This window comes from Xiphias gladius, chromosome 8, assembly GCF_016859285.1.
Source record: "Xiphias gladius isolate SHS-SW01 ecotype Sanya breed wild chromosome 8, ASM1685928v1, whole genome shotgun sequence".
Taxonomy (NCBI): Eukaryota; Metazoa; Chordata; class Actinopteri; order Istiophoriformes; family Xiphiidae; genus Xiphias; species Xiphias gladius.
Genome location: NC_053407.1, coordinates 11,048,933 through 11,071,813, shown reverse-complemented (window position 1 = coordinate 11,071,813; position 22,881 = coordinate 11,048,933). Strand labels below are relative to the sequence as shown.

The 22,881-nt window shown below is 43.2% G+C and overlaps 3 protein-coding genes across 7 annotated transcripts in view; 1 reads left to right on the top strand and 2 right to left on the bottom strand.

Annotated features, from left to right (window-relative positions):
- mob2a (MOB kinase activator 2a) overlaps nucleotides 1-9,395 on the top strand; it is a 63,187-nt gene extending 53,792 nt beyond the window's left edge. For all 4 annotated transcript variants that reach the window (XM_040133940.1, XM_040133938.1, XM_040133939.1 and 1 more), the window contains exons 2-5: nucleotides 501-661; nucleotides 2,491-2,584; nucleotides 6,420-6,544; nucleotides 7,538-9,395. In XM_040133940.1, the coding sequence (XP_039989874.1) occupies nucleotides 501-661; nucleotides 2,491-2,584; nucleotides 6,420-6,544; nucleotides 7,538-7,857 (700 nt within the window). In that variant the 3' untranslated portion in view covers nucleotides 7,858-9,395. The remainder of the gene's footprint in view (nucleotides 1-500; nucleotides 662-2,490; nucleotides 2,585-6,419; nucleotides 6,545-7,537) is intronic.
- An 837-nt stretch (nucleotides 9,396-10,232) lies between these two features.
- Nucleotides 10,233-12,000, bottom strand: kcnj11 (potassium inwardly rectifying channel subfamily J member 11). The gene has a single exon (XM_040133936.1). The coding sequence runs from the start codon at nucleotides 11,729-11,731 to the stop codon at nucleotides 10,574-10,576; it is 1,158 nt and encodes a 385-aa protein (XP_039989870.1). The 5' UTR covers nucleotides 11,732-12,000; the 3' UTR covers nucleotides 10,233-10,573.
- A 947-nt stretch (nucleotides 12,001-12,947) lies between these two features.
- abcc8 (ATP-binding cassette, sub-family C (CFTR/MRP), member 8) overlaps nucleotides 12,948-22,881 on the bottom strand; it is a 50,632-nt gene continuing 40,698 nt past the window's right edge. For both annotated transcript variants that reach the window (XM_040133934.1, XM_040133935.1), the window contains exons 26-38: nucleotides 22,505-22,671; nucleotides 21,485-21,712; nucleotides 20,985-21,077; nucleotides 19,686-19,788; nucleotides 19,204-19,317; nucleotides 18,071-18,191; nucleotides 17,490-17,620; nucleotides 17,271-17,349; nucleotides 16,925-17,033; nucleotides 15,862-15,965; nucleotides 14,116-14,249; nucleotides 13,367-13,429; nucleotides 12,948-13,170 (exon numbers count right to left, since the gene is read on the bottom strand). In XM_040133934.1, the coding sequence (XP_039989868.1) occupies nucleotides 13,033-13,170; nucleotides 13,367-13,429; nucleotides 14,116-14,249; nucleotides 15,862-15,965; nucleotides 16,925-17,033; nucleotides 17,271-17,349; nucleotides 17,490-17,620; nucleotides 18,071-18,191; nucleotides 19,204-19,317; nucleotides 19,686-19,788; nucleotides 20,985-21,077; nucleotides 21,485-21,712; nucleotides 22,505-22,671 (1,584 nt within the window). In that variant the 3' untranslated portion in view covers nucleotides 12,948-13,032. The remainder of the gene's footprint in view (nucleotides 13,171-13,366; nucleotides 13,430-14,115; nucleotides 14,250-15,861; nucleotides 15,966-16,924; nucleotides 17,034-17,270; nucleotides 17,350-17,489; nucleotides 17,621-18,070; nucleotides 18,192-19,203; nucleotides 19,318-19,685; nucleotides 19,789-20,984; nucleotides 21,078-21,484; nucleotides 21,713-22,504; nucleotides 22,672-22,881) is intronic.

Here is a 22,881-nt window from a genome sequence, read left to right as displayed (position 1 = left end):
CTCATTTAGAGAGTTTAGAGATTCAGCTGCCAATGTTTTATAGATCTCTGGGTTAGTGGCTCCGGCCACTATATCTATATAAGGTTTTGTCTGAAAGTAGCCTTTTCCGTTTATGGTGCATTTAATGCATACCAAATAACTTACACAAACCTCCCTGTTCATTAAGTGGAATTTGTCTGCTGAACCAACTTGTGCTGATCTGTACTCCACATTCAGTGATGGCTCAGCATTTTGCCGGCGCTACTTGAATATCTGGTTGGATACTAGATGTTTTTACAGTGGCATCATTTAGGCCTGTCCAGAAAATTCTTAGGCCAGCAGCCCAGCAAAGAGCTTACATTGCCTTTCATTCTTTACAGTGTCCGATTAAACATTAAATTTACCATTTACATCATTCCTGGGCACTGTTGAAATCTCGCTTTTTCTTCTTTCTTTTTTTATTACCCTTATCAAGCCCTTTGCATCTCCTTAACCTGTCCTCTTTTTCTTCTGCGTTTCAGGAAGTCGAAGACGAAGCCAAATGGAAAGAAGCCTCCAGCAGAAGAGAAAAAGCAGTACTTGGAGCCAGAGTTCACAAAAATCCGTGTGGTGGACTTTGACCTCAAGGAGCTGGTGGTGCTGCCCAGAGAGATAGACCTCAACGAATGGCTAGCCAGCAACAGTGAGTGACTCTGACTGTGGTGGTATTTAATGACAGGATATATGGAGTAGGAGCTCAAACAGTTGGACACAAACCTGAGGCTGATGTCCTGTACAGCCAACAGAAACCACTATTCTAATTACTAGGCCTGTAAAAGCAGTTTAACACAGTCATTGTTAAATGTGAGAGAGGGGCCTATTATCTTATTTGAGACATTAAAATACCTTAAAGCTCAGTGTTTGCTCCAACTTGCGTAAAATTTTCCTCAGGGGTTAGGAATTGTTTTTCCAAGTCGGTATGCACTTGTCATCTGAAGACGACAAGATGTTCCAGTGGTGCTGGAAGAGCCAAGCCCATACACATGATCCAGGCCTGGCACAACACTGAGCCCGTTCCCAATAACACCACACACCGCTTCCTTAAACATAAATCGTTTACTGCTCGCTTTAGTCTCGGTACAAGTGTTTGAACTCTTATTGAAATTTATTGTTGTCATTATGAGCATCATTCCTGGATTTTAGTAAACTGACTGTGGCCTGGCTGCTTGATTGATCTCACGAGGCTCTTTATTTTGACTGTCTCCCTGACTTTGTTTTGGTTACGTGTCCAAACCATCCAGGTGCATGGAGGGGAAAAGGAACAAAAAAAAAATTCTTCTTTCCTTTTTATTTTGGGCTGATAAAACTCTGATATAAAACAGATGGGACACGTTTTCACGTGTTAATGTGTTTTTCAACATGAGAAGTTGGCCTGTGTCATCCTGTATCCACCACTAACTGGGATTTGCCTGAACACAAAGATAGGGCTTAACGATATTTTGATTAAGTCATTTTCTAACCAAATCAATAATGATTGGAGCCATTTAATTTTGCCCACAAGTATAAATCAACATGACTTTCACTGACTTTCACATGTATCCCCACTTGGTGCCTACTTTGTCAGGCATGAAAAGAGGCAATGAGTCCTGTGGGATGGTGCAACTTACACTGTGTCATTTGGGTGTGTTCCATATGAGAAAACCAAGACTTTTGAGTTGGGAGGGATCAAAATGAAAGTAATTTCATACACCACGGCATGATATATGATTATTTACTTAACATGACATTTGGAGAATCAGAGGCCTATTTTCACAAATTGGAGCCAGACCAGCAGAGCTGCTGCTCAGAGACACTCAATGCAGAAGCCTAAACATTATTGCATAAAACATTTTAAAGGGTTGCCTGTGGTGTCCAGACCTCCCAGCTTTCTTTATGTAGGAGTTGTGTAGCAGCTACTCAACATGAGAAAATAATTTAATAATTAGGATGGGCCAACATTAGCAAAGAAAGGCATACAGTTTAAGGAATGTCATATCAGAAAGATTTCACTTATCTGCATACATCCAACATACAGAACTTATGCCTAATGCTTTGTTTTGCATAATAACAGGCTGTGAGGGAGTTTCCACCGTGGCAGAAATACCTGTTATCAGTTTTAAGTGACTGAAGTAACAACTTAAACTTGCCAAAGTTGCAGCCACCTCCTATTTTTTCCCCTAAAGTTCACAGACACTGTTGAAGGATGTGGTGACTCGATGGATTAGTGTGTGCATGTGACTGTGAGTGTCCCACTGATCACAGTGTCAGATAAAAGGCAATGTACACTACTGTAGATGTCTCCTCATCATCCACAGGAGAACACGACATGACACAAATAGTCCACTTTATTGTTCTCGCAGCATTTTAATCATTCTTTCACGTCACTCTGACGTACAAAAGTATTTGTGTCCTTTTTATGATTTATTCCTGAGTAACAGACAACACACACTGAATAACATGCTGTGATCTCTCTCTCTCTCGTCTTTGCTACAGCGACAACATTCTTCAACCTTATCAACCTGCAGTACAGCACCATCTCAGAGTTCTGCACTGGGGACACCTGTCAAGCCATGACAGCCTGCAACACGTAAGTTATCACCAGCGCTTTTGGTTTGGTTAATCGCTCGTTTGCTGAGCCCCACTGGTTTATTGATCAGAAATCTTGTGACCCATTGGTTAATTAATCAAAGGATGCCTCCCCGGTCAGCGAAGGACGAGTCGCAACCCACAGGGTGCACTCACGTTGATTTTTGTCTTTGAACAATCCACACAGTCAATCTTGGAATGTGTAGTATGCAGCTTTCATGTACTGTAACAAGCTGTAAATTTACTAAAGAGCTTTTTTCTTACAATCCCTACCTACATAGACAAATGTGAGCCAGATTAAGTCAAGATAACAACTAATCACCCTGTTTATTTATTATTTGTTGCCTTTTCATGCTGTTGTTTGTGCCGGGAAAAAAAACACCAGGAAAAATAGTCTGTTTATTTGTCAGGAAACTGCTAATAGCCACTGTCTCTACTCGTTGATAACGTGATTAATATAGAAGATGCACAGAGTTTGATCCAGGAAAAAAGGTGGCACTCCAGAGATCGAAAATGGCAAAAGAACCCACCTTATGTTTGGTGTTGTCTCCACTTAAGATGTTTTGATTTGTTTCAGACACATCCAGTGTAGCTGCTGCATCAGGTTTAGTTTGTATCAAATCAGACCATCGAGCAGAACAGTGGCAAACGGAAGATGTATTGAGGACAGACTTGGTTTAGCTTCACTTTTAAGCCACCGTTGTCCTTTCTGTGTGTCTTGCTGCTATCTGAAGTCTGCTAATATCATTACATTCACATCACGCACACTTCCTAGATGGATTGCTGTGATCAAACCGTTACCAAAGGAGACCGCCTTTAAAGTCGGGCCATTAGTTCCAATGCTAAGGCTAGCTCTGGAGCTGAAAACCGCAGGCTCATATCACTCTGAAGTCACCAGACAAATCTTTTTTTAAATGTCTGCCATGTATTTAGAAATGTGTTGTAGCTTCATTTTTCTCTAAAGGTGGTTAATTGCTACTGTGTGCAATAAAGCAGGGCATACCCCTACAGTAGTTTGTTAAGGATAATCGTAACATTGAGGCCTATTCATGCCATGTTAAGAGAGGGGAGGTGACTAACTGTAAGTGTTTATATAACTAGTTTGCCCTGTCAGGGCGGGGTGCCGTCTTTATGTGAGAACCCTTGGCTTTTAGAGAGGCCTTCATTCCCCTTGTGTATACTGAAGGCTGGAAAAACCTGATTACCCACACTTTGAGAAACCACAACACCCGCTACACAGCTCTTAACACCTTACAACAAGCATACAAGTGCACACACTTGCCCACGCACTCACCGTGGTCAAAAATAGGACAATGACATCAATGCCAAACACCAAACCATTGAGAAATAGCACAGATATGACGGATATGCTGTGAGAAAGAAGCCTGTCACGCGGTAGCCTCTCAGTCAACAGTGGAGTTTTCCACTGCTGTCACTTTAATCTACTGCTACTATCCCATACCTTGAGAAATGGACGAAGAAAAAAGGTGCTTCGCCTGCGGTATGTAAAGAGAGGAGACAGAAGTGCAGATTAACATGTTTTTGTTTTCTCTGCCTGTTGACCTGTGGAAAACAGAGGTAATGTGTTCATCAAGAGGAAAAACACAGAATTAAGTTTTATAGTTTGTCTCCCAGCTTGACTCCGGATTTAACAAAGAAGTTTTAATGCATTCTGGTTTGACTGACCAGGTATCCAAGACAAGGCCCACCATTTATGATTGTACCTTCCTCCGCCGCCCGCTGCCCAGCACCCCACCCTTTCCTGCCCGTGCAGGACCTGGCAGCCGCGCCCCGCTCTGCGGTGTAAACTGACTGTGCCAGAGTCGCAGCAGCGTCAGTGCCCCTGCCCCAAGGCAGAGCCCAGCACTATTTTTGGAAGAAAATGTTTCCATGAGCTATGAGGGAACGGAACCATTTGGTAGCTATTTAGACCCATTTTGTATGGGTGGGTAGATAGTTTTGTGTGTGTGTGTGTGTGTGTGTGTGTGTGTGTGTGTGTGTGTGTGTGTGTGTGTGTGTGTGTGTGTGTGTGTGTGTGTGTGTGTGTGTGTGTGTGTGAGAGAGAGATGGTAATGGGCTTACACTCTTCATTAGTGTTTGTTTTCAGATAGCTGGTTCCATTTTGAATTTGGTTGGTAAAATGCTTGAGCAAATTAAGCTTCACTCACAAATCTGTTATTACGTCTTTTATTTCTTATTAACAAAGGGCAGTGTACAAAACATTAAGTATTCATTTGGCTTAATAGCAAACACATTTTTACTGCTTTTACTGCATACTTTAAACATACACACTGGGCAGTTGCAGCCAGATATCACATAGTCATATATACTGCGTGTACCTGCACCGTACAGCGAGCCCTCGTTCCCACCATTCTCTTGATAACTTACCTGTACCACCACCAGCCCACCCTATAACCTCAAAACGAATTAAAAACAAATATCCACGAGACTACAGAGGAAAGAAGAAATGACATAAAAAATAAGTTAAAAGAAAATATGATACAAGAGAAAAGTTATTTATTCAAAAAAGTAATATAAGACAGCTGTGCACCCAATTCATCCCATCTCCAAACGCTAAGGAAACTAAAAAAAAAAAAAAAATTCTGAATAATTACTTTTTGAGTATTAAGTCAGCAAAAACTTAATAAATTAGATAAGGAATTTGTAAGGATTTATATTCACCCAAATGCTATTGAGCCCCAAAGTGTGTGTTCATAAATAGGGCCCCTTGTGAAGCAGCTCTGTATACGGTATATTACTATAAATAGCCATAGTTTAATCATGTCTGTGTGGGTATGTAGGATTGGAGAAGGTTTGTTTTGTATTTCAGCCAGTGTCTCTCCCACACACAAACACTCAGTCTAATGCTGTGTGAGTAAGTGTATTGTAAGTCTGGTCCTGGCGCTGTGGTCAGTAGGTCTCCCTCCTGCAAGGTCAGTTATGTGGACGTTTTACATTCCTCAGGATTTGTAATGTCTGCCCCACTGGCTCCCACTCTAATAAGACGGCTACACCTACGCACACATTTCTTTTCACCATTTTATCTACTTATTAATTGACCTTTCCAGATCACTGAGATCTTCCTTTCGTCTCTTTGGTTACCTTACTAGCCCTGTTTCACCGTCTCCTCCTTCATTCGCTCGCTAATAGCCGCCTGCTGCTCCAACATCTATATCTAAGGTGTTTGCTGACCTGCTGTTTGACTTTTGTTATCTACGACTCCAAGCCCCCTCTGACAATTCAGCTATCTGTGTCAGCCCCTCTGGAAATATTTCACCAACAGCAGGACTGGCCCGAGGACTGGGGGGGGATCAGTGTCCCGTTAACTCCTGTGACTGCAGGGAATTTGGCCCAATCAGGAAATTAAAGCTCCGGGGCACAGGGTTCAGCAAGTCAAATGAAATGAAAACATGCTAACATGACATCTGGATAAGAATGTGTTAGTATGAGACACCATGCTGTATCTTCATTATGATCTGTGCCCTTCAGAAAGTGAGACATCACCGGTAATATGGGTTTTCCCTGCATGAGGAAATAGAGCAGTTTATTTTTCATGAGCCAATTATGTCTCATAGGTCACCTGTACGTTGTTTTCTCTTCCTGCTCCACAGAACAAGTTTACATTCCAGGAAATACTCCTGTTTGTGTCTGAGCTGCTCCTATCCAGCCACAAACATTCTTCAGAAAAACATTCATCATGATCAATTAAAAGCCACTTCACAGTCATTGAATAATATCCTGCTCCTCAGTAATACTGTTATGTCATCTGTTTTTTTGTTTTTTTTAATGTGTACCTGACAACAGGGATTGGATTTTCTTTATCTGTCTCTTTCCAGAATATACTACTGGTATGACGAGAGGGGGAAGAAGACGAAGTGCACTGCTCCACAATATGTCGACTTTGTAATGAGTCTTTGTCAGAAACTGGTCACAGATGAGGAAATCTTTCCTACAAAATACGGTGAGCATCTACTCTGTTTGCAGGCCTGCGGGGGCCCCGAAATGTTACACGCTGCTGCCCCCTGCTGCCTCAGCTGGTGGAATACAGGGATAAGGAAAATTAGTGGTGGTCCAAAAAGAAATGATAGAAATGATTATTAAGGGCTGCATCTTAGTTATTTTCACTATCGATTGATCTGCTGATTAATTTTCTCAATTAACTATTTAGTAATTTGGTTTGTAAAGTCCTCATCAGAATTTTTCTGAATATCAGAAAATAAATAAAACCAGATTTTTCAACTTTGGAACCAGAAATTTATTTTTTTTGGGTCATAGTTGGTTGAACAGAAAATTAATTCTTGCAGATTCATTGTCTGCCAACTGATTAATCGATTAATTTTCAGCTCTACTATTATTTAACAGGCCTGGTGGTAATATTCTATATTTTTCTTAATGTCAACAAATCACATTTAAAAACTAAAACCAAAAAAGAGTTGATCTTACTAAAAAGTATTCCTCCTTTGTTGTCCAAAAACTATTTGAAAAGACATCAGTGAACCACACAGTCGAACTGGGTGACACGTTCCTTCATCAGCATGAACACAGACTGTAGTTTATTTTGAGTCAGTGCCACCTACGTCATCCTGCGGCCGTAAATACTCACTAATTCACCAACTGTTTGTTAATCCATGGCTAAAAATAGTCCCAAACAAATGCATTGTTTACTCCTGAGTAAAACTACAGAGCCCAGGTGTTTTAGGAAAAAGCTTTGTCACTTGTTTTTAAAGATTTACATCATCAGTAGGAACGAATGGGCCTGGGGAAGTTGCACTCTAGAAAGGGTAGGAAGACCAGTATTGAGTCAGACTAACACGTTGTTTGTTTTAGTCTTTTCATTTGATTTGTTGAAAATTAGAAAACCGAAGAACACCACCAGCCTGTTCCTTTAAAATATATAGTGATTTCAGATTCTGATGCCGTCTCTCCTGTGGTTAATTTCCTTCTCTCCCTTCAGGCAAAGAGTTTCCCAACTCCTTTGAGTCCTTGGTAAAGAAGATCTGCCGGTACCTGTTCCACGTGCTGGCTCACCTCTACTGGGCGCACTTTAAAGAGACGGTGGCTCTCGACCTGCAGGGCCACTTGAACACTCTGTATGCACATTTCATCGTTTTCGTAAGGGAATTCAACCTGGTCGACCCCAAGGAGACCTGTATCATGGACGACCTGTCCGAAATCCTCTGCACACCCGCCCCGCCACCCGCGCCTACCCCGGCCCCATCCGCCCCTGCCTCAGCGCCCTCCCCCTCATCACAAAACCACGTGACGGAGAGATGAGCGGGGGCGGCCGTGAGAAAGCAGCCCCGGGGGTGATAGAAGATAAGATAGAGGAGAGAAGGAAAGACGGCCTGGCCCCCTTCCTCAGTGCCAGCAGGACTTAAAGAGACCTTCCACTACCCTTATATTTCGCTACGACACCAACCAACCAGCCGGAAGGAAGGGGGGAGGGTTTTCGGGGGGGGTTTGGGGTGGCTGGGAGGGGTTTGTCACGCCAGCAGGAATTGGCGTGAGCGTTCCTCCCAGGGGCAAATCCCTCCCATCTTCTCTGCAATTTAAACTAGGAACAAAAAAAGTATGTGTATGTTTTATTTTTGGTTTTATTACATTTTTTTTTTTGTTGAAGTTTTTTTTTTTTTTTCAGTTTTTTTTTTTTTTGGGAGGGGGGGTGCAGTGTGTCTGTCAGCCCTTCGCCTCCCTCTATCCTCTACCTAACATACAGTACAGGAAGGGGGCTCTGCTTTGCTTTGACCTACTATTGTACAGTGTTGTTGTTGATGTGTGGAGAAGAGGCGTCTCTGCTCACCTGCGGGCTCGTCCATCCTTCCTCCTGCAGCGGCGAGAAGTGGTGTGCAGGCGCATGGCCACTACGCTGGCCAGTAGGGAGCCACGTTACTGCCTGATGGGGCAATACTAGCCAATCACTGTTTGGGTTGCTTATGTCGGGGATGTTTAAAGTGCTTCCTACTCAGGACCTGAGAGAATACATCACTGCTGCCAGAGAGAAGTTGCTCTCTTTCTTTTTTCTCCACTCTCTGTCCCTTGTTCTCCAGACTGCTCAGCCCTCCGTATGACAGATTATGTTTAACTGCAGTGTAGTCACATAATCCCCCGGTGTACCCCCAGAAAACATGTCCCAGAGCCTACCTGTAGAGGGCAGCAAACACATAGAGAATGACACAGAAACAGGGAGACACAGAAGAAAATAATAAAGATTGTATGTTAGATCTCTAATCTGATCAGAGAAAAGATGCTTTGAGACAGACTGCTGCCCATCGTTCAGCACAGCAGCAGCCCTTTAAACCACCACCACCACCACCCCCTCCAGCAGCACAGAAGGACAAAGACATGAGGTAATGTCTGCAGGCCCACAGAGGGAGAGATGGAGACAGAGAGAGGGGTTAGAGGGATGGGGGTGGAGCTGCTTTGCTGTTTAACAGACACCAGTACTCCCAGTGCAAACTTAAAAATCTTCTGGTTTTTGTTTTTACTCGTCCCTTTAAATTTTGAAAATGATTATCAGAGGAGAATTAGTTCAGAAATAATAACAATAATGGTATCATTACACGTGTATAGAAAATGCACAGTCTGCTTGGACTTTACTGTACAAAGAATCGCAAGCGGGTTCTGTCAGACAGCCTCTGTATGGAGGAGGATGGGTTTATAATTCTCCTTTTTTTATTTATTTTAATTCTTTTTTCTTTTTTTTGCAGGGTTCTTCAGTTCTGGCTCTCGTTTTTATGTATTTTAATTATTAACTAAGTTAAAAGCAATTTAATATTTTAAGCTCTGCGGATTATAATCTAATAAAAGAGAGAAATGCCAGCCTGCCTCCTAGTCTTTTTTAAGAATGAGTTTGTGTCAATTATGCAAGAGTAAAGAAATGTGTCTTGTGTGTAGCACCATGAAAGTGTTGCCATTCTTAAAGGGGCACTCCATCGCATTTACACACAGTTTATTAGTCATGTGCGGTACCACTCAGCCCTTCGAATGTGCATTTGCGTGATGTCCCCTGTGACTCCTGAGGAGCTTTGTCAAGTCCTGAGAAAAAAACAACAGATGGTATCTTAGCGATGTCATCAGGGTTATCTCAGTTTTTAGTGTGGAGACTAGAGATGCATAACAAAAAAGGTCCTGCGTGAAATTGGGTTCATTTAAGTTTGACAGACGTGGGAGTCCACCAGGAAGGGAGGGCCAGGAAACGTAGGCCCCTGCTGCTTTGCTTTTGACCTTAAAAAAAATAATTGTGTCGTGTCACCATTGGTCAACATTGGCTTTGCACAGATGAAGTATACATCGGTAGTGGCGTTATTCTATGTTGGCTGATAAATGACATGAAGTTCGGAAACGACAAAAACCGGTGAAACGGGTCATTTAGAAGCAGCAGCATCCATCCCAAGATTTTCATTCGTAAAATGTCACACAGTATCTAGTTTGGTTTTACTTCTTTTCTAGCCAGATTTAAAGGATTCTAATCAAAGGATTGGTTTTTGTAAACTCACATCTCAACATGGGCTTCAAAACTCCAGCACCGGTCGAGCTTTGCTTCTGGGTCCCCGGTTTGATGGAAATGCATTTTTACACTGTCAGACTACCCCTTTAAGTAACATTATGTGGCCTCTCCATCCACAACACACTTTACATGAAGCATTCTCCTTTATTACTTTTAGATACATGCAGTCTCTCTAAATTACAAATAAAATAAAAAAAAAACAGTTAAAACACATCCAAACTGTGCTTTCTCTAAATTCTGGACTCCTCAGGTTGAAGAACAGTCACATCTCATACACTTCAGTGCATTCTGACTTTGTGCTTTATCATACTGGCCCTGAGTAAAACGTGTGCATATTTGAGTGCGTGGAGATGGTGGACTATTGCTTATGGGCATATATACATTATAAAATAAATTATGATTCTGTTATTTCATTAACCTTCTACTCAACTGATCCTCATACAAAATGCTGGCAGCCATGGTTTTACATGGATCATCAGTTTTCTAGCTCTCCATCCTGGGCCTGCGGACCAGCGCGGAGGCCCGTCGCCTTCTCACAGACGGCCGCAAGGTGACGCCCTCGTTCAGTTTATACCGAGCGATGCCGCCTGCCGCGTCCAGTTTCTTGGCGCTGCAGGACGGCGTCGGGACCTTCACGGTATTACCGAACTTGGAGTAGTCCACCGCGTACATGCCGTCCTCCTCGGAGACCGTGGGCACGAAGCGCTGCCCCCACAGGATCTCCTCGGACACGTAGGAGGTGCGGGCCTGCGTGGTGATGCCCGTGGTCTCCACCACCCCCTCCAGCACCACGATCACCTCGACGTCCTCGTGCTGCAGGTCCGAGGCCGAAAGCTCGTACAGCGGGCTGGCCTTGTCGATCACGTGGCAGATGATGAGGGGGGACACCAGGAAGATGCCGTTGGTGCCCACCGGGTTGTCTATTTGGATGTCGATCTGGTCCAGAGGCACCAGCTCGCCCTCCTCGGTTGTGGTTCTCCTGACCACCTGCATCCGCACGGTGGCGCTGATGATCATGCTTTTCCTCAGGTCCCCGATGCGGATCATGAGGCACAGTTTGTTGTTGCGGACTGAGATGACGGCGTGCTTGCTGAAAATGAGCGTCTCCGCGCGCCGGTTGGCCTGCGCAGTTTTCATGAAGATGCAGCCGAGCATGATGGCGTTGATGACCAGTCCGACGATGTTCTGCACGATCAGGATGATGATGGCGGAGACGCACTCCTCGGTGATCATCCGGCCCCCGAAGCCGATGGTCACCTGCACCTCTATGGAGAAGAGAAAAGCGGAGGAGAAGGATTCCACGTCCGTGACGCACGGTACAAAGTCGCCTCCCCGCCGGTCTAAGTCGCCGTGCGCAAAGGCCACGAGCCACCAGATCATGCCGAAGAGAAGCCAGCTGCACAGGAAGGACATGGTGAAAATGATGAGCGTGTGGAGCCATTTTAAATCCACGAGGGTGGTGAAGACGTCCTGCAGGAATCGGCCCTGTTCGCGGATGTTGGTGTGCGCCACATTGCAGGTGCCGTTCTTGGCGACGAACCGAGCTTTCCCCGGTTTCGCCTTGAACTTGGGCTGCAGGACATCCTCAGCCAAACGCGTCAGCACGTAATCCTCCGGAATGAGTCCTTTCCTGGACAACATATCGCTCCCATACTATGCACCCACAGCCCGCTGGCTTTGAGGGGAACTGTCCCTGCCCAGCTTCCTCTGCCCAGCTGCCCTTTTCTTACCAGTCCGGTGCGCGCAGGTGTCAGTCCCTCGGCAGCTGTGTCGTGTTGTCCCCCGTCTTCTGGAGGTATGCGCGCTCCTCACGTTGCCTCCAGATCAGGCGCTTCTCAGCCGCGAGGTCCCATGAGAAGATTCCCCTTCCAGCCCTGCAGCTGCCGCCGTCAATCACCACACCGAGCGAGCGAGCGAGCGAGCGAGCGTAGCTGCGCCCCGTCCCAGTGTGAATCGACGCATCGGTGCTGCTGCGTAAAGAGGAATTCGGCGGGATGCAAAATGTTAATGCGGGAGCATAATGGGCCTCTGAGCTGAGGTTTGCCACCTTCGGATGAGAGGGCAGGCTCATGTGGCGCAGTTGGCTCTGTGCTGACTCCGCCACTTGACTGGAGCTCGGTAACCTGAGATGGAGACGTTGTGTTGTGGTGCGGAGAGACAGACCCTCCCTCCGCCATCTCTCTCTCTGGTGCCCTTCCTGTGATTTTCAGTGAGAATGCAGGAGAGGGCCCATTGCAAACAGTTCAGTTGTGCAGCTCCACATGCCACAGGCACATCAGCTCTGGACATATAATGGATTACATTTAGGGCACTCCAGAGTAAACCGCCCCCAGGCTGTTTGGTTTAAACTTCAGCAGCTTTAAACATGAATAGAACGTGGGCTGTTCACCCGCATGAGCCAGATTTAGTCCGTTCATTATCGCCTGGTCCTGGGTTTTGGATCTGATGTTCATACCATCCCCGGACAGATTTTATTTTACAGGCCAGGCTCTGCTCCTCTGGCATCCATATAACTTTCTAATGTCAAATGTCAGTCTGGGCTCCAGCGGGCACAGACTCTCATCCCAGAGTGACACCCACGAGTATATGAAGGTGATAACTATGCTGGGTGTCTGGCGCTTAGCCTAGTCTTGCTGAGCAGCACGGTCCAGGTCATTTTAAACCTGCTATGCACTGGTGACTCATTTGTTTATATCAAGGCAGTAAGTCTCACATACACAAGCAAAAAAAAACCAAAACAAAACCACTTTTATATCAGTTTAGTCATCACCAACAAAAAATACCATTGTAAATGATAATTTATGTTTTATTAACAAAGAATTAACATTTTTTTATGTACAAATATAATACAACAGGATTAAAAAATAAAATGAATATATTCCATGGGACAATTGCACTTTGAATGTCTTCCTTTGTTGATTCCTCTCTTTTCTCCTCTTGTGCTACTTGTCTGCTTGCACGAAGGAGGCGAAGACACTGTCCTCCTTGTCCAGCAGGGCCTGGGGTCTGTCGTACTCCAGGATGATGCCCCGCTTCATCACAATCACCAGGTCGGCATTCAGGATGGTGTGGACGCGGTGCTGCGTGGCGGAGGGGAAGAGAACGATTACTACAGAGCTGCACCACTCTGCGTCTGCCACTAATTTACACTGAAACATCCTAAATGAGTCTTTTAAAAGAAAGAAAAAAAAAATCAATGCTTTATCACACAAATGTCTTACTGTACATTGCTGTTAGTACCCAGAGCAGTGGCACAGTGTAGGGGGAGATACTCACTGCTATAGTAACTACTGTTCGGTCAGCAAATGCAGTCATCACCACTTTCTGCAGGATGCTCTCCTGTGGGGGCAGAGGCATATAAACATACTTTCATGTTGACTGAGAATCAGAGTATGTGTAGAATAAAAAGCCATTTTAAACGGTTGCTTCATGCTGGTAAAAAAAAACAAACCAAAAAAAAAACAATGACTGTTCAACCCTCCCGAGGCTTATTTTTCAAACTGTTTCCTCCAGGGCAGTGCTGCTGCGGTATTGTAAGCTAGAAATGTGGCTCTTTGTGACCCATCATTCAGGAGAGGGTCCTCAGTAAGAAGCAGCCATTTACAGACACCGAGTCCCCTCAGGCTCTAACTGCGCTCAGTATTTTCCCTTCATCTCAGTCTCTCGCTTTCTGCCTCATGCACGCTTCATTCTCCACTCTGGCTTCCTTTTTTTAAATCCTCCTCTTATGTAAAAAAAAAAAAAAAAAATCAGTTAAAAGTACAACCTGATCAGAACCTGCGATCGCTCCCAAACTGATTGACATTAGACAACTAAATCTAAAGTTGTCTTTGTTTTCCGTTGCTAATATCAGCTAATATTTTCATTTTAGATTGGTTGAGAAACAAGAATGCAGATTTTCCATCTATAACTTTTACATATGAATATACAGTATGGACATTTAAGGTTTAGAAGGTCATAAAGTTCAAGAGTGGGCCTTTGAAATAAGTGATTCTCTCTATAGATTTTGTCAAACACACACTGACCGTTGCCATGTCTATGGACGCTGTGGCTTCGTCCATGATGAGGATGCTGCTCTTCCTGACGAAGGCTCTCGCCAGGCAGAACAGCTGCCTCTGACCCTGACTGAAGTTTTCCCCTCCCTCCGTCACCATGGCATCTGAGAGAACAAAAAAAACCTTTCAATACATTTAATCTAATGAATATAGACACTACACAGCCAATATTACTATTTATGTATGATCTACAGAGGTTAAGTTGCAGATTGCTTTAGATGTAACACATAACACTACAGTGACAGCTGATAAATCAATATCATATTGATTTCCCATTCTGTGTTATGAATGAAGCACAGTCATACAGAGGTGCTCGAAAAAGTAAACTGCTCCCGAGTGATCTATCGGTCTGCACATGTGGGCTATCTTGAGTTATTGCAAAGTCTGGAGTCACATAAATAAGTATACAGCAGCAGAAGTTCAACTACATGACTTTCATGATGCTTTTCTTTTTCTTTTTCTTTTTTGCAGTTTGCATCTTTATTGGCCAGTACAGAGACAGACAGGAAACCATGAAAGAGTGAGAGGTATTATTTTATAAATATTATTAAAAACATCAGCGTTATTGACTGGAATTTTGTATTTTCCTCCTGTAACACAGACACACGGAAAAACCTTAAAAATACAATGAGGTTAAACTTTTTTTTTTTTTTTTTTCCATGGAATCAACTTCCCTTTAATCTCCTCTTATAAAACTCACCATCACTGCAGTAACTAAAAGCCTTCCTGGCACCAGCAACACACTCTGCTTTATATGCAGCATTAAACACTGCCTGGTCACTGTGCTGTTACTTAAACTAAATTAAAGGGCAAAGTTAATTAGCCGTTAACTGCTGGGTTGCAGATCAATATCTCATTGAATGTGTGGCTCCAGTGAATACAAACTAAAGCAGTGAGTAGCTCTGTGTCAGCATGTCACACACCTACACAAACGCATTTGTCTGTGTCACACAGGACAAGGGACAGCAGCTCTCTGTCTCGCTACCTACATCAGGCCAGATTAGCAGCAGCAGACCATTACTCCACCAGATTACTGAATGATTTTTTTTTTTTTCCCCCAGGAGACAGTGTAGGAGACGACAGAGTCATAAAGAACTGAGTGATAAATTACCAACCAAGAGCTAAAGTAAGCCTCCGTGCAGAGTTGAGACCCCATGCATCAGCATACCACGAATTCATCATGACTGTAAGTTAAGTCTGTTGAAGAGGCGCACAGCTCTCAGCCACTATCTGATCTGATCATGAGTCTGTGAACGTCAGGTCTGTAAACGGGGGGGCTCGTCGGAGCAGCATCACACATAATGCAGCTCCGTCAGGGAGTTAAAAAAAATCAATGCTCGTGTATTCTGATATGCGGCCAGATCTTTGTATCGAGACACTAGAGCTTCTGACTGGTGTGGCGAGCAAGTGAACAAGTGACCTTGGAGAAGCAATGGTTGTATTTGTCGTACAGATCAGTGCCAGACAGGTAGTTTTTTTAAAAATAAATATGAACATTTGAATGGGTTTTTAATATTGGTACTGTCTATTCTCTAGCATAAAGAATAAATAATAGTTTGTGTGCATCACTTGAGTTTACAACGCTATCTCTCTCTCTCTTTCACACACACACAAACACACACACACACACACACACACACACACACACACACACACACACACACACACACACACACACACACACACACACACACACAGACAGTAAGGTTTTCTCACCCAGGCCTCCTGGAAGTGATTTAACAACAGGCTTCAGCTGAGCTATCTCCAGAGCTTCCCACAGCATCTCATCTGTAGCCTTCACCTCTGGGTCCAGATTGAACCTACACACACACACACACACACAGACACACACACACGCACACACATACAAATGTAATACTATGTTTTAGTGTGCTTTAAATTGATCAATCGACTGATTGTTTTCTCAATTAATCAATTCATCATTTAGTCTATAAAACATACCACAACGGTGAAAAACAGCCCAAGGGGATGTCATTGGATGTCTTGTTTTGTCTGATATTCAGTTTACTATGATGTAAGAGCAAGAAAAGTAGCAGATTCTCACATTTGAGAACCTGTCACCATCTAATATTTGGCATTTTTGCTTGAAAAATGACTTAAACGATGAACCTGTTATCAAAATAGTTGCAGATTAATACTTTAACCGGTGAAGCTGTAGCTACATTTATCCCCAATCTTAACCCTCAACATATCCCCTCCCCTCACTCAATGCCAACATTAAAGTTAAGGAGATGAAGATCAAATTTTCATCATCATCGAACGATCTCTGTCTATTTGAAGCAGCGGCTCTGATGATCATGTACCTATCAATAAACCGAGCAAACGTTGGGAGTCTGTTCAGGCAGTCAGCTCAGTCCGAGACACCAAACACGTAAAGAAGCTTTACGCTAAAACATACTTTTACCTGATTTAACTGACAGCTTCACACAGCTTCTTTAAAATTTCTCCCCATCTCTTCTTCTCTGACATAACAAAGCTTTTAAGGTCACTTGGTCTGAAGTCTAAAAATAAACCTCTCCAGAAGAGTTTTCAGAGGAATGTCCTCTTATCTGCCATCCCTCTGCTCTGCCGATGTGTCATATAAGTGTCTTTGATGTGTGTCACAGTTTGCCATCTCATCGTTACTGGAAATGTGCTGTGTTTTCCCCTCCTCTTGCTCAGGCTATTTCGGGTCAGATTATCAGTATCACATAATCTAAACTGCTGAAACGACTCCTTCCTGTTGGTCAAATCAGTGGTGAAGTGAGGCCCATTGTACCGGATGGTGCCGCTGAAAAGGATGGGGTCTTGGAGGATGATGGACAAGCGAGACCTGAGGGTCTGCAGAGGCAGCTTGGCGATGTCGATGTTATCAATCACAATCCTGCCTGTGAAAAAGAGAAAAGAAATAACCTGTCACACACAAACGCGTAGCATATCGTCTACATTACAAAGCGCAGTAATAAACAGGACATTCTCAGCAATTTGGACATTTAGTACACCAATAACCCAAGCTTCTCCTTGCTAGTGTTGCATTTGGACCTAGTTTCCTTATTTGAATAATCATTTCTCTTATCCTTTCATTCATTCTAATTGTATCTTCACACTGCTGTGAAATGTTTTACCCTCAAACATGTCCACCATGCGGAAGAAGGCCAAGGAGAAAGAGGATTTGCCGCTGCCTGTCCTGCCACAGATCCCCACCTGAAAACAAACAAGACCAAATCATTATTATCACCGATACTCAATCAATCGGCCAAAAAGTATCATCAGTTCAAACACTGTTTTCCTGGTCTTTGTGTTTGCTCCATGTTTTCACACGCAGGTTTCCTCAGTTTTGTTACCTTCTGACCGGGGCTGATGTGTGCGTTGACATTTTTCAGCACTGGCTTCAGCGTGGCGTCGTATCGGACGCTCAGATTCTGGATCTTGATCTCTCCCTGCCGGGGCCAGCCGTCAGGGACCTGAGACACGGCTGAGAAAGACATAGAAACATCAGTGCAATGGGGCTTTCACTTTTTTTTTTTTTTACCCCTCAAAAAACCCATAAACTACAGGATACCCATATCAATGTAATGGTTTGATTGTGTTTTTATTCGGTAAAGGTGTCTTTTAATGCTAAAAGGCCACTGGACTCTTTGCAAAATCCCCTTTGGCTGAAAGGAAAACAAGCACATAAAACAGATTATTAATGGATATAGTGGCATCAAGTAATGTATAAAGATACATTTCTTGCGAGCATTGTGACACCTGCTCCCGGGTTGACGGTGATGAATGTGGAGTAAATGTGGACTAACTTTAAACTTCATCCTGAGTGACAAAGAAAATCACAAAACCTTAACCCCAGCGGGGGTGATTTCTTTTGCTGAATTAGTAAAACTTGGTTTAACGTAAGGCGAAAATGTGACCGTGTTGCTGCACTCACTGAGCAGCCCCTCGTAATTCTCTGGTTCAGTTTTGAGCAGGCCGTTAATCCTCTTGACTGAGCCAAGCTGTACTTCCATGTCTGCCAGATTACGCACCATCCAGTTCATGTAGTTGGATACCTGATACATGGAGATGGAGGAGGGAGGAAGAGGAGGAGGAAGAGTGGAAATGAGTTGGGTAAATGCAGGCACACAGTCCTCTCAGGCTGGACACGGTTTTTGCATTACAGGCTGTAGGAGATTCAGTGGTTTTTCATGTTTTTGTCCATTTACAGTTTACATGGGATGCATCTCCTGTGAAAACCTTGTATCTCCATTATGAACATTTTTCATGAGCTAAGAAGAACAGCCCCATTTTCAGCTTTGTGACAATGAATTTTTCAGATAGCCCAATGGGTTTTTAGATGGTTTATGTAACTTAAGATCGATTTGAATTTTTCAACGTTTAACTCTTCAGTTTAAAAAACTGAAAATCGCACAATTTGGGGAAGCATTATTCTGCTGGACAGCAACAACCTAATGAAAAAGAAACAAGTTTTACAAACATGAACAGGCACTTCAATTAACAGTAGTTTATACACAGTATATTTCCACCAATTTTTAATAAACAGATCAGTCTCAACAGCTTTTCAGTTGGGTTTTACATTCCTACGCATTTAAAAGTTCTTCTACAGCAAGAAGTGAAAGTTAAGATGTAAATGGTAAGAAAATGCAAATGAGCCACTGATTATATGTCCTAAGTTGTTCTCTTTATAAATCTCTCCATTTATCCCCCCACAAGTATGTCAAAAAAAAATAAGAGGTGAACAAACTACTGGTGTTTGAGTTGTAAGCAGTACTTTCAAAGTGTGATTTTCATCCAGAATTTAGAATCATTTATCCATTATAATCAAATAAATACTTCTCTCTAAATAAAACCCAAAGTAATGAATCATTAATGCTGTTAAAGATATAAAAATACAGTTAAATACACTAAAGGCAGAACGAAGCACTTGTAAATAAATCTAAAATCTTTGGAAAAGTTTGGCCATAATGTAGAATATGCATTATTTTCATATAAAACATCTAAAACCACCTGCATGGTCCTTGAATAGTGCAGGTGAGCTCACACACTACAGACACACAGTCTCACCATGAGTGCGTACGTCAGTCCAAGCCCCACCAGACCGGTGGACAGCTGGTTGTAGAGACAGTTAGTGATGGAGGCCACAGCTGCCACCAGCACCACACAGGCTCCGATATACTCCTGCAGAGAGAGGGTATGTCACTATGACAGCAAGAAGGTAATGCATTTCTGAATGATTCAAAAAAAAAAGTGAATAAGATAAAAGGAGATCTGTTATTACACTTCAGGTTTTTTTTTTGTCAACGCCCATGCCAAAGAAGAACATGAGAAGCAGTGAGCTGTGAGCAGCGTGCAGTCGATACATAAAACGTCACGTGAAGACTGCATTTCATGTTAATAAGAGGGCGGAAAATTCAGTTTTTCAGCATCCCAACAGAGGGAGCAGTTACTCATCAACATCGACACAAACGTGAGCTGGCCGCTGCATGACAAAGAGTGAACGGGTCTGATGAGAATTTTAAAGAACTGAACCGCGGGTGGATCATTACCATGCGGACCTCCAGCCACCGATTGGCCGCGGTGAGGAAGAGAGAGGCGATATTGTTGGCGTCAGTGAACTGCAGTAACCTCTGTCTGAACCTGGGCTCGTATCTGCAAGTGGAAAGGATTATTTCATTATATTACAGACTGTGTTACACACACAATAACTGCCCGCCTGCCCACAAGCGTTTGACAACCCGACTGGCTCTGTTTCAACATGAACCGATTAAAAAGAAACCTGATAATGGGAAGGAAGCAGGATGATGTAGGACCTATTCTTTAAATGGTAGACATAATATTAATCCAATGACTGCGGGTGAAATCCATTATACCACTCATAAGTGATAAAAGCCATAGTTTTACTGCAACATTGCATAAAAAATGTAGTCTCTCACTCTATAAAACGAGGCGAGATGGATTTGAAGATCTCAATTACAGGGAATTAAATTAGAATTCATTTAAATGTACAACCATTTTCTTGTGTGATTCTGAAAAGACTAACAGCAGTTGCTTGGATAGAAAGTGGGTGCCAGAAAGCCACAGGGGGGACACTGTGCAAACAGACATTTTAATGCTAAAAAGAAAATCCAACCAGGGGCTGAGCTTTTCTGGTACTGAAAATGTGCAGACTGAGATTTCTTTTGAATTTAAACTTTTGGGTTCATTGAAATTGTGATTTCAAAAGAAAATGCCTAACAAAAATAAATCCAAATGGCACAGAAAATATATGATGTTTAAAAAAAGTGTTCCAGCAATTAAATATTACACTTCCATAACACTGAGGGGCTTGTGGGATACGGATTTAAGAAAGAAAGCTCAAAAATGATGCAGCAGAGACCGAGAGAGCCAGACTTTTAGTCCCTAGTCAACCTCTACTTATGTGCTTCCTATCCTTTTCTATGAGAGAACTTGGCTTTCCTTAAGACCCAGAATACACATGTCTTTCAGTCTTCAAACTCTGCGCCCAAAAGTTGTGTCACAGGTTTTCCGTTCAAAATTTGAAGCCCAAAAGACCCCTTTCTAAGACTCGGCAAAGCTCCTCCAGACTAAAAGAAGACATTATAAAGGTGTTTTCACAGAAAGAGTGGTACTTATCACAGGTAAGTTGTCTGTCATGTAAAATTAGTGCAGGGCCTTCTCTAATAAAAGGTGAGCAACACTAGCTGATTGTAAAGACAACACATAAGTTTGTGCCCCTTTGAAACGACAGTAATCCTTGATCAACATTCTTCATTCAATTCAGATGGTGCGACCAGTAGACGCCAGCGGCGTACAGTGGCTGCAGTAGGAGACATGTTAGTAATAACCTGAGGGCCCTTATGGTGGTGAGGCCTTCCACTGTCTCCGAGAAGTGGCACAGCAAAGGGAGCTGGGTGCTGTCCTCCAACTGCTGCAGGTCCCTGACCAGAAGACACGAGACACAGCAGAGAGGGAAATATCAGCTGAAGCGCCGTTCAAATAATATCAGTCAGGGGGTTTCATTTTGTTTGTGTCACACATAAGAGAGATGTAATAACTCTTGTATGCATTGTTTGAAATCTGTCTTATGGATACCTATTTCTCAAAGTTGCACTGAGCCACTGAAAATGAGTTGTCATAAAAAAATAATTTCATTTGTTAAAAGGACAAAATAGAAAAAATAATATCCCCTACATCACAAATCGCTATTTGGCTATTTGAGTAAAACAGTGGGTCAGTTTCAGAAAAGGTGTAACAGTAAAACTTCTCCCTCTTATGGGGTATCCATTAACTCTTAGGGGGGGCTATGTCTCAGCTCAATAATGTAACTCCGTCCTGCCAGACTCACCTGGAGGCCATCCGGAAGTATTTCTGGATGAAGTAGCAGGCGACGGCCAATGGCAGGAGCGCGATGAGGAAGACGGGGGTCACGTAGGAGATAACACCAAGGGCGGACACACACAGCAGGGTGGAGCGGGAGAGGCATTCCAGGGTGGTCGGGATGTGCTGGTCGATTGTGTTTGTGTCGGTGGAAAACCTGTTGAGGATGCTGCCGAGCGGAGTCGTCTCAAACAGCCTGGGGGGAATGAAAAAGGCTATGAACCTTTTCCGCCGACAGTGAACTCATGATGATTCACGTATGTGTACAAAATTTGAAGAGTTCTGTACCGTCTTTTTGTTACGTATCTGTTTTCTGTGCAGGAATTCCTTTAATCCAAGACATTTGTCTCTTTCCATAAAAGCAAATGTCACCCTTGAATATTATGGTACCTCAAAGTTAATGTAGTAATGTGTACTGAGTATAATGTGTAGAATTAATTTTTGAAGCTTTGTCGATTTTCTTTATTATTTCTTTTGTTTTGTTTTTTTCTGCTACAGTATAAATTTTCCCATTACGCATTCAGTTTAATTTAATGATCAAATCAAAATAATAATTACATTTTAAGACTACTTTATTTCATATTTTTGAAAGGACGAGGTAAATCCTTAAAGTCTTTAACAATGTTTTAGAGATTTCCACAATGGGAGAACAATAATTAAAATGAATCTGCTCAGATGTGCTGTGCACTCGGCTGTTCCGGTTTAAATTCATCTGAAATATATGTGTTTATTCAGCTGTGCAAGCGAGTGTATGTACAGTACACCCAGGTGTGTCATGTGCATGAGAGCGTCTTTACGGAAGCGACGTCTCCCAGGTTTTGTGTAAGGAAAGCAGATGGTGTGCTGAGCAATGGGGCGAAAAAAGATGCTCTTAACTGTGTTTCCTGTTTTAAATGATCAGTTTTAGCACACACACAAATGTCACCCATCATGAGGCAAAGCTGCAGCTCACACACACACACACACACACACAAACTGAGCACTGCACCTCATGGGCGCCAGTATGATCTTGTTGAGCAGGTTGTGGTGGAGCTCCTTGGCCACTTTGAGGCCGGTCCACTCTACCACCACAGAGGTGGCCAGACACAGGACGATGCCCAGGCAGCACAGCACGCTGAACACCGACAGATACCAAGAGTGGCTGAAGCCACAGTCCTACAGCAGAGAGAAAGAGGGTTATTAGACAAGACATGACAATGACTTGGTGTGTGTGTTTGAGAGAGTGAGGCAGAGCGGGGGCGCTCCTGTCACTCAGTTTGCTTGTACTGTAATTACAAGCATAATTAAATCCTGTGCTGGTTAACCATTAGCTGTCTAATGTGTCAAAAGCGGGTGAAGCTTTCAAAGCCGATCTATCAACATTGC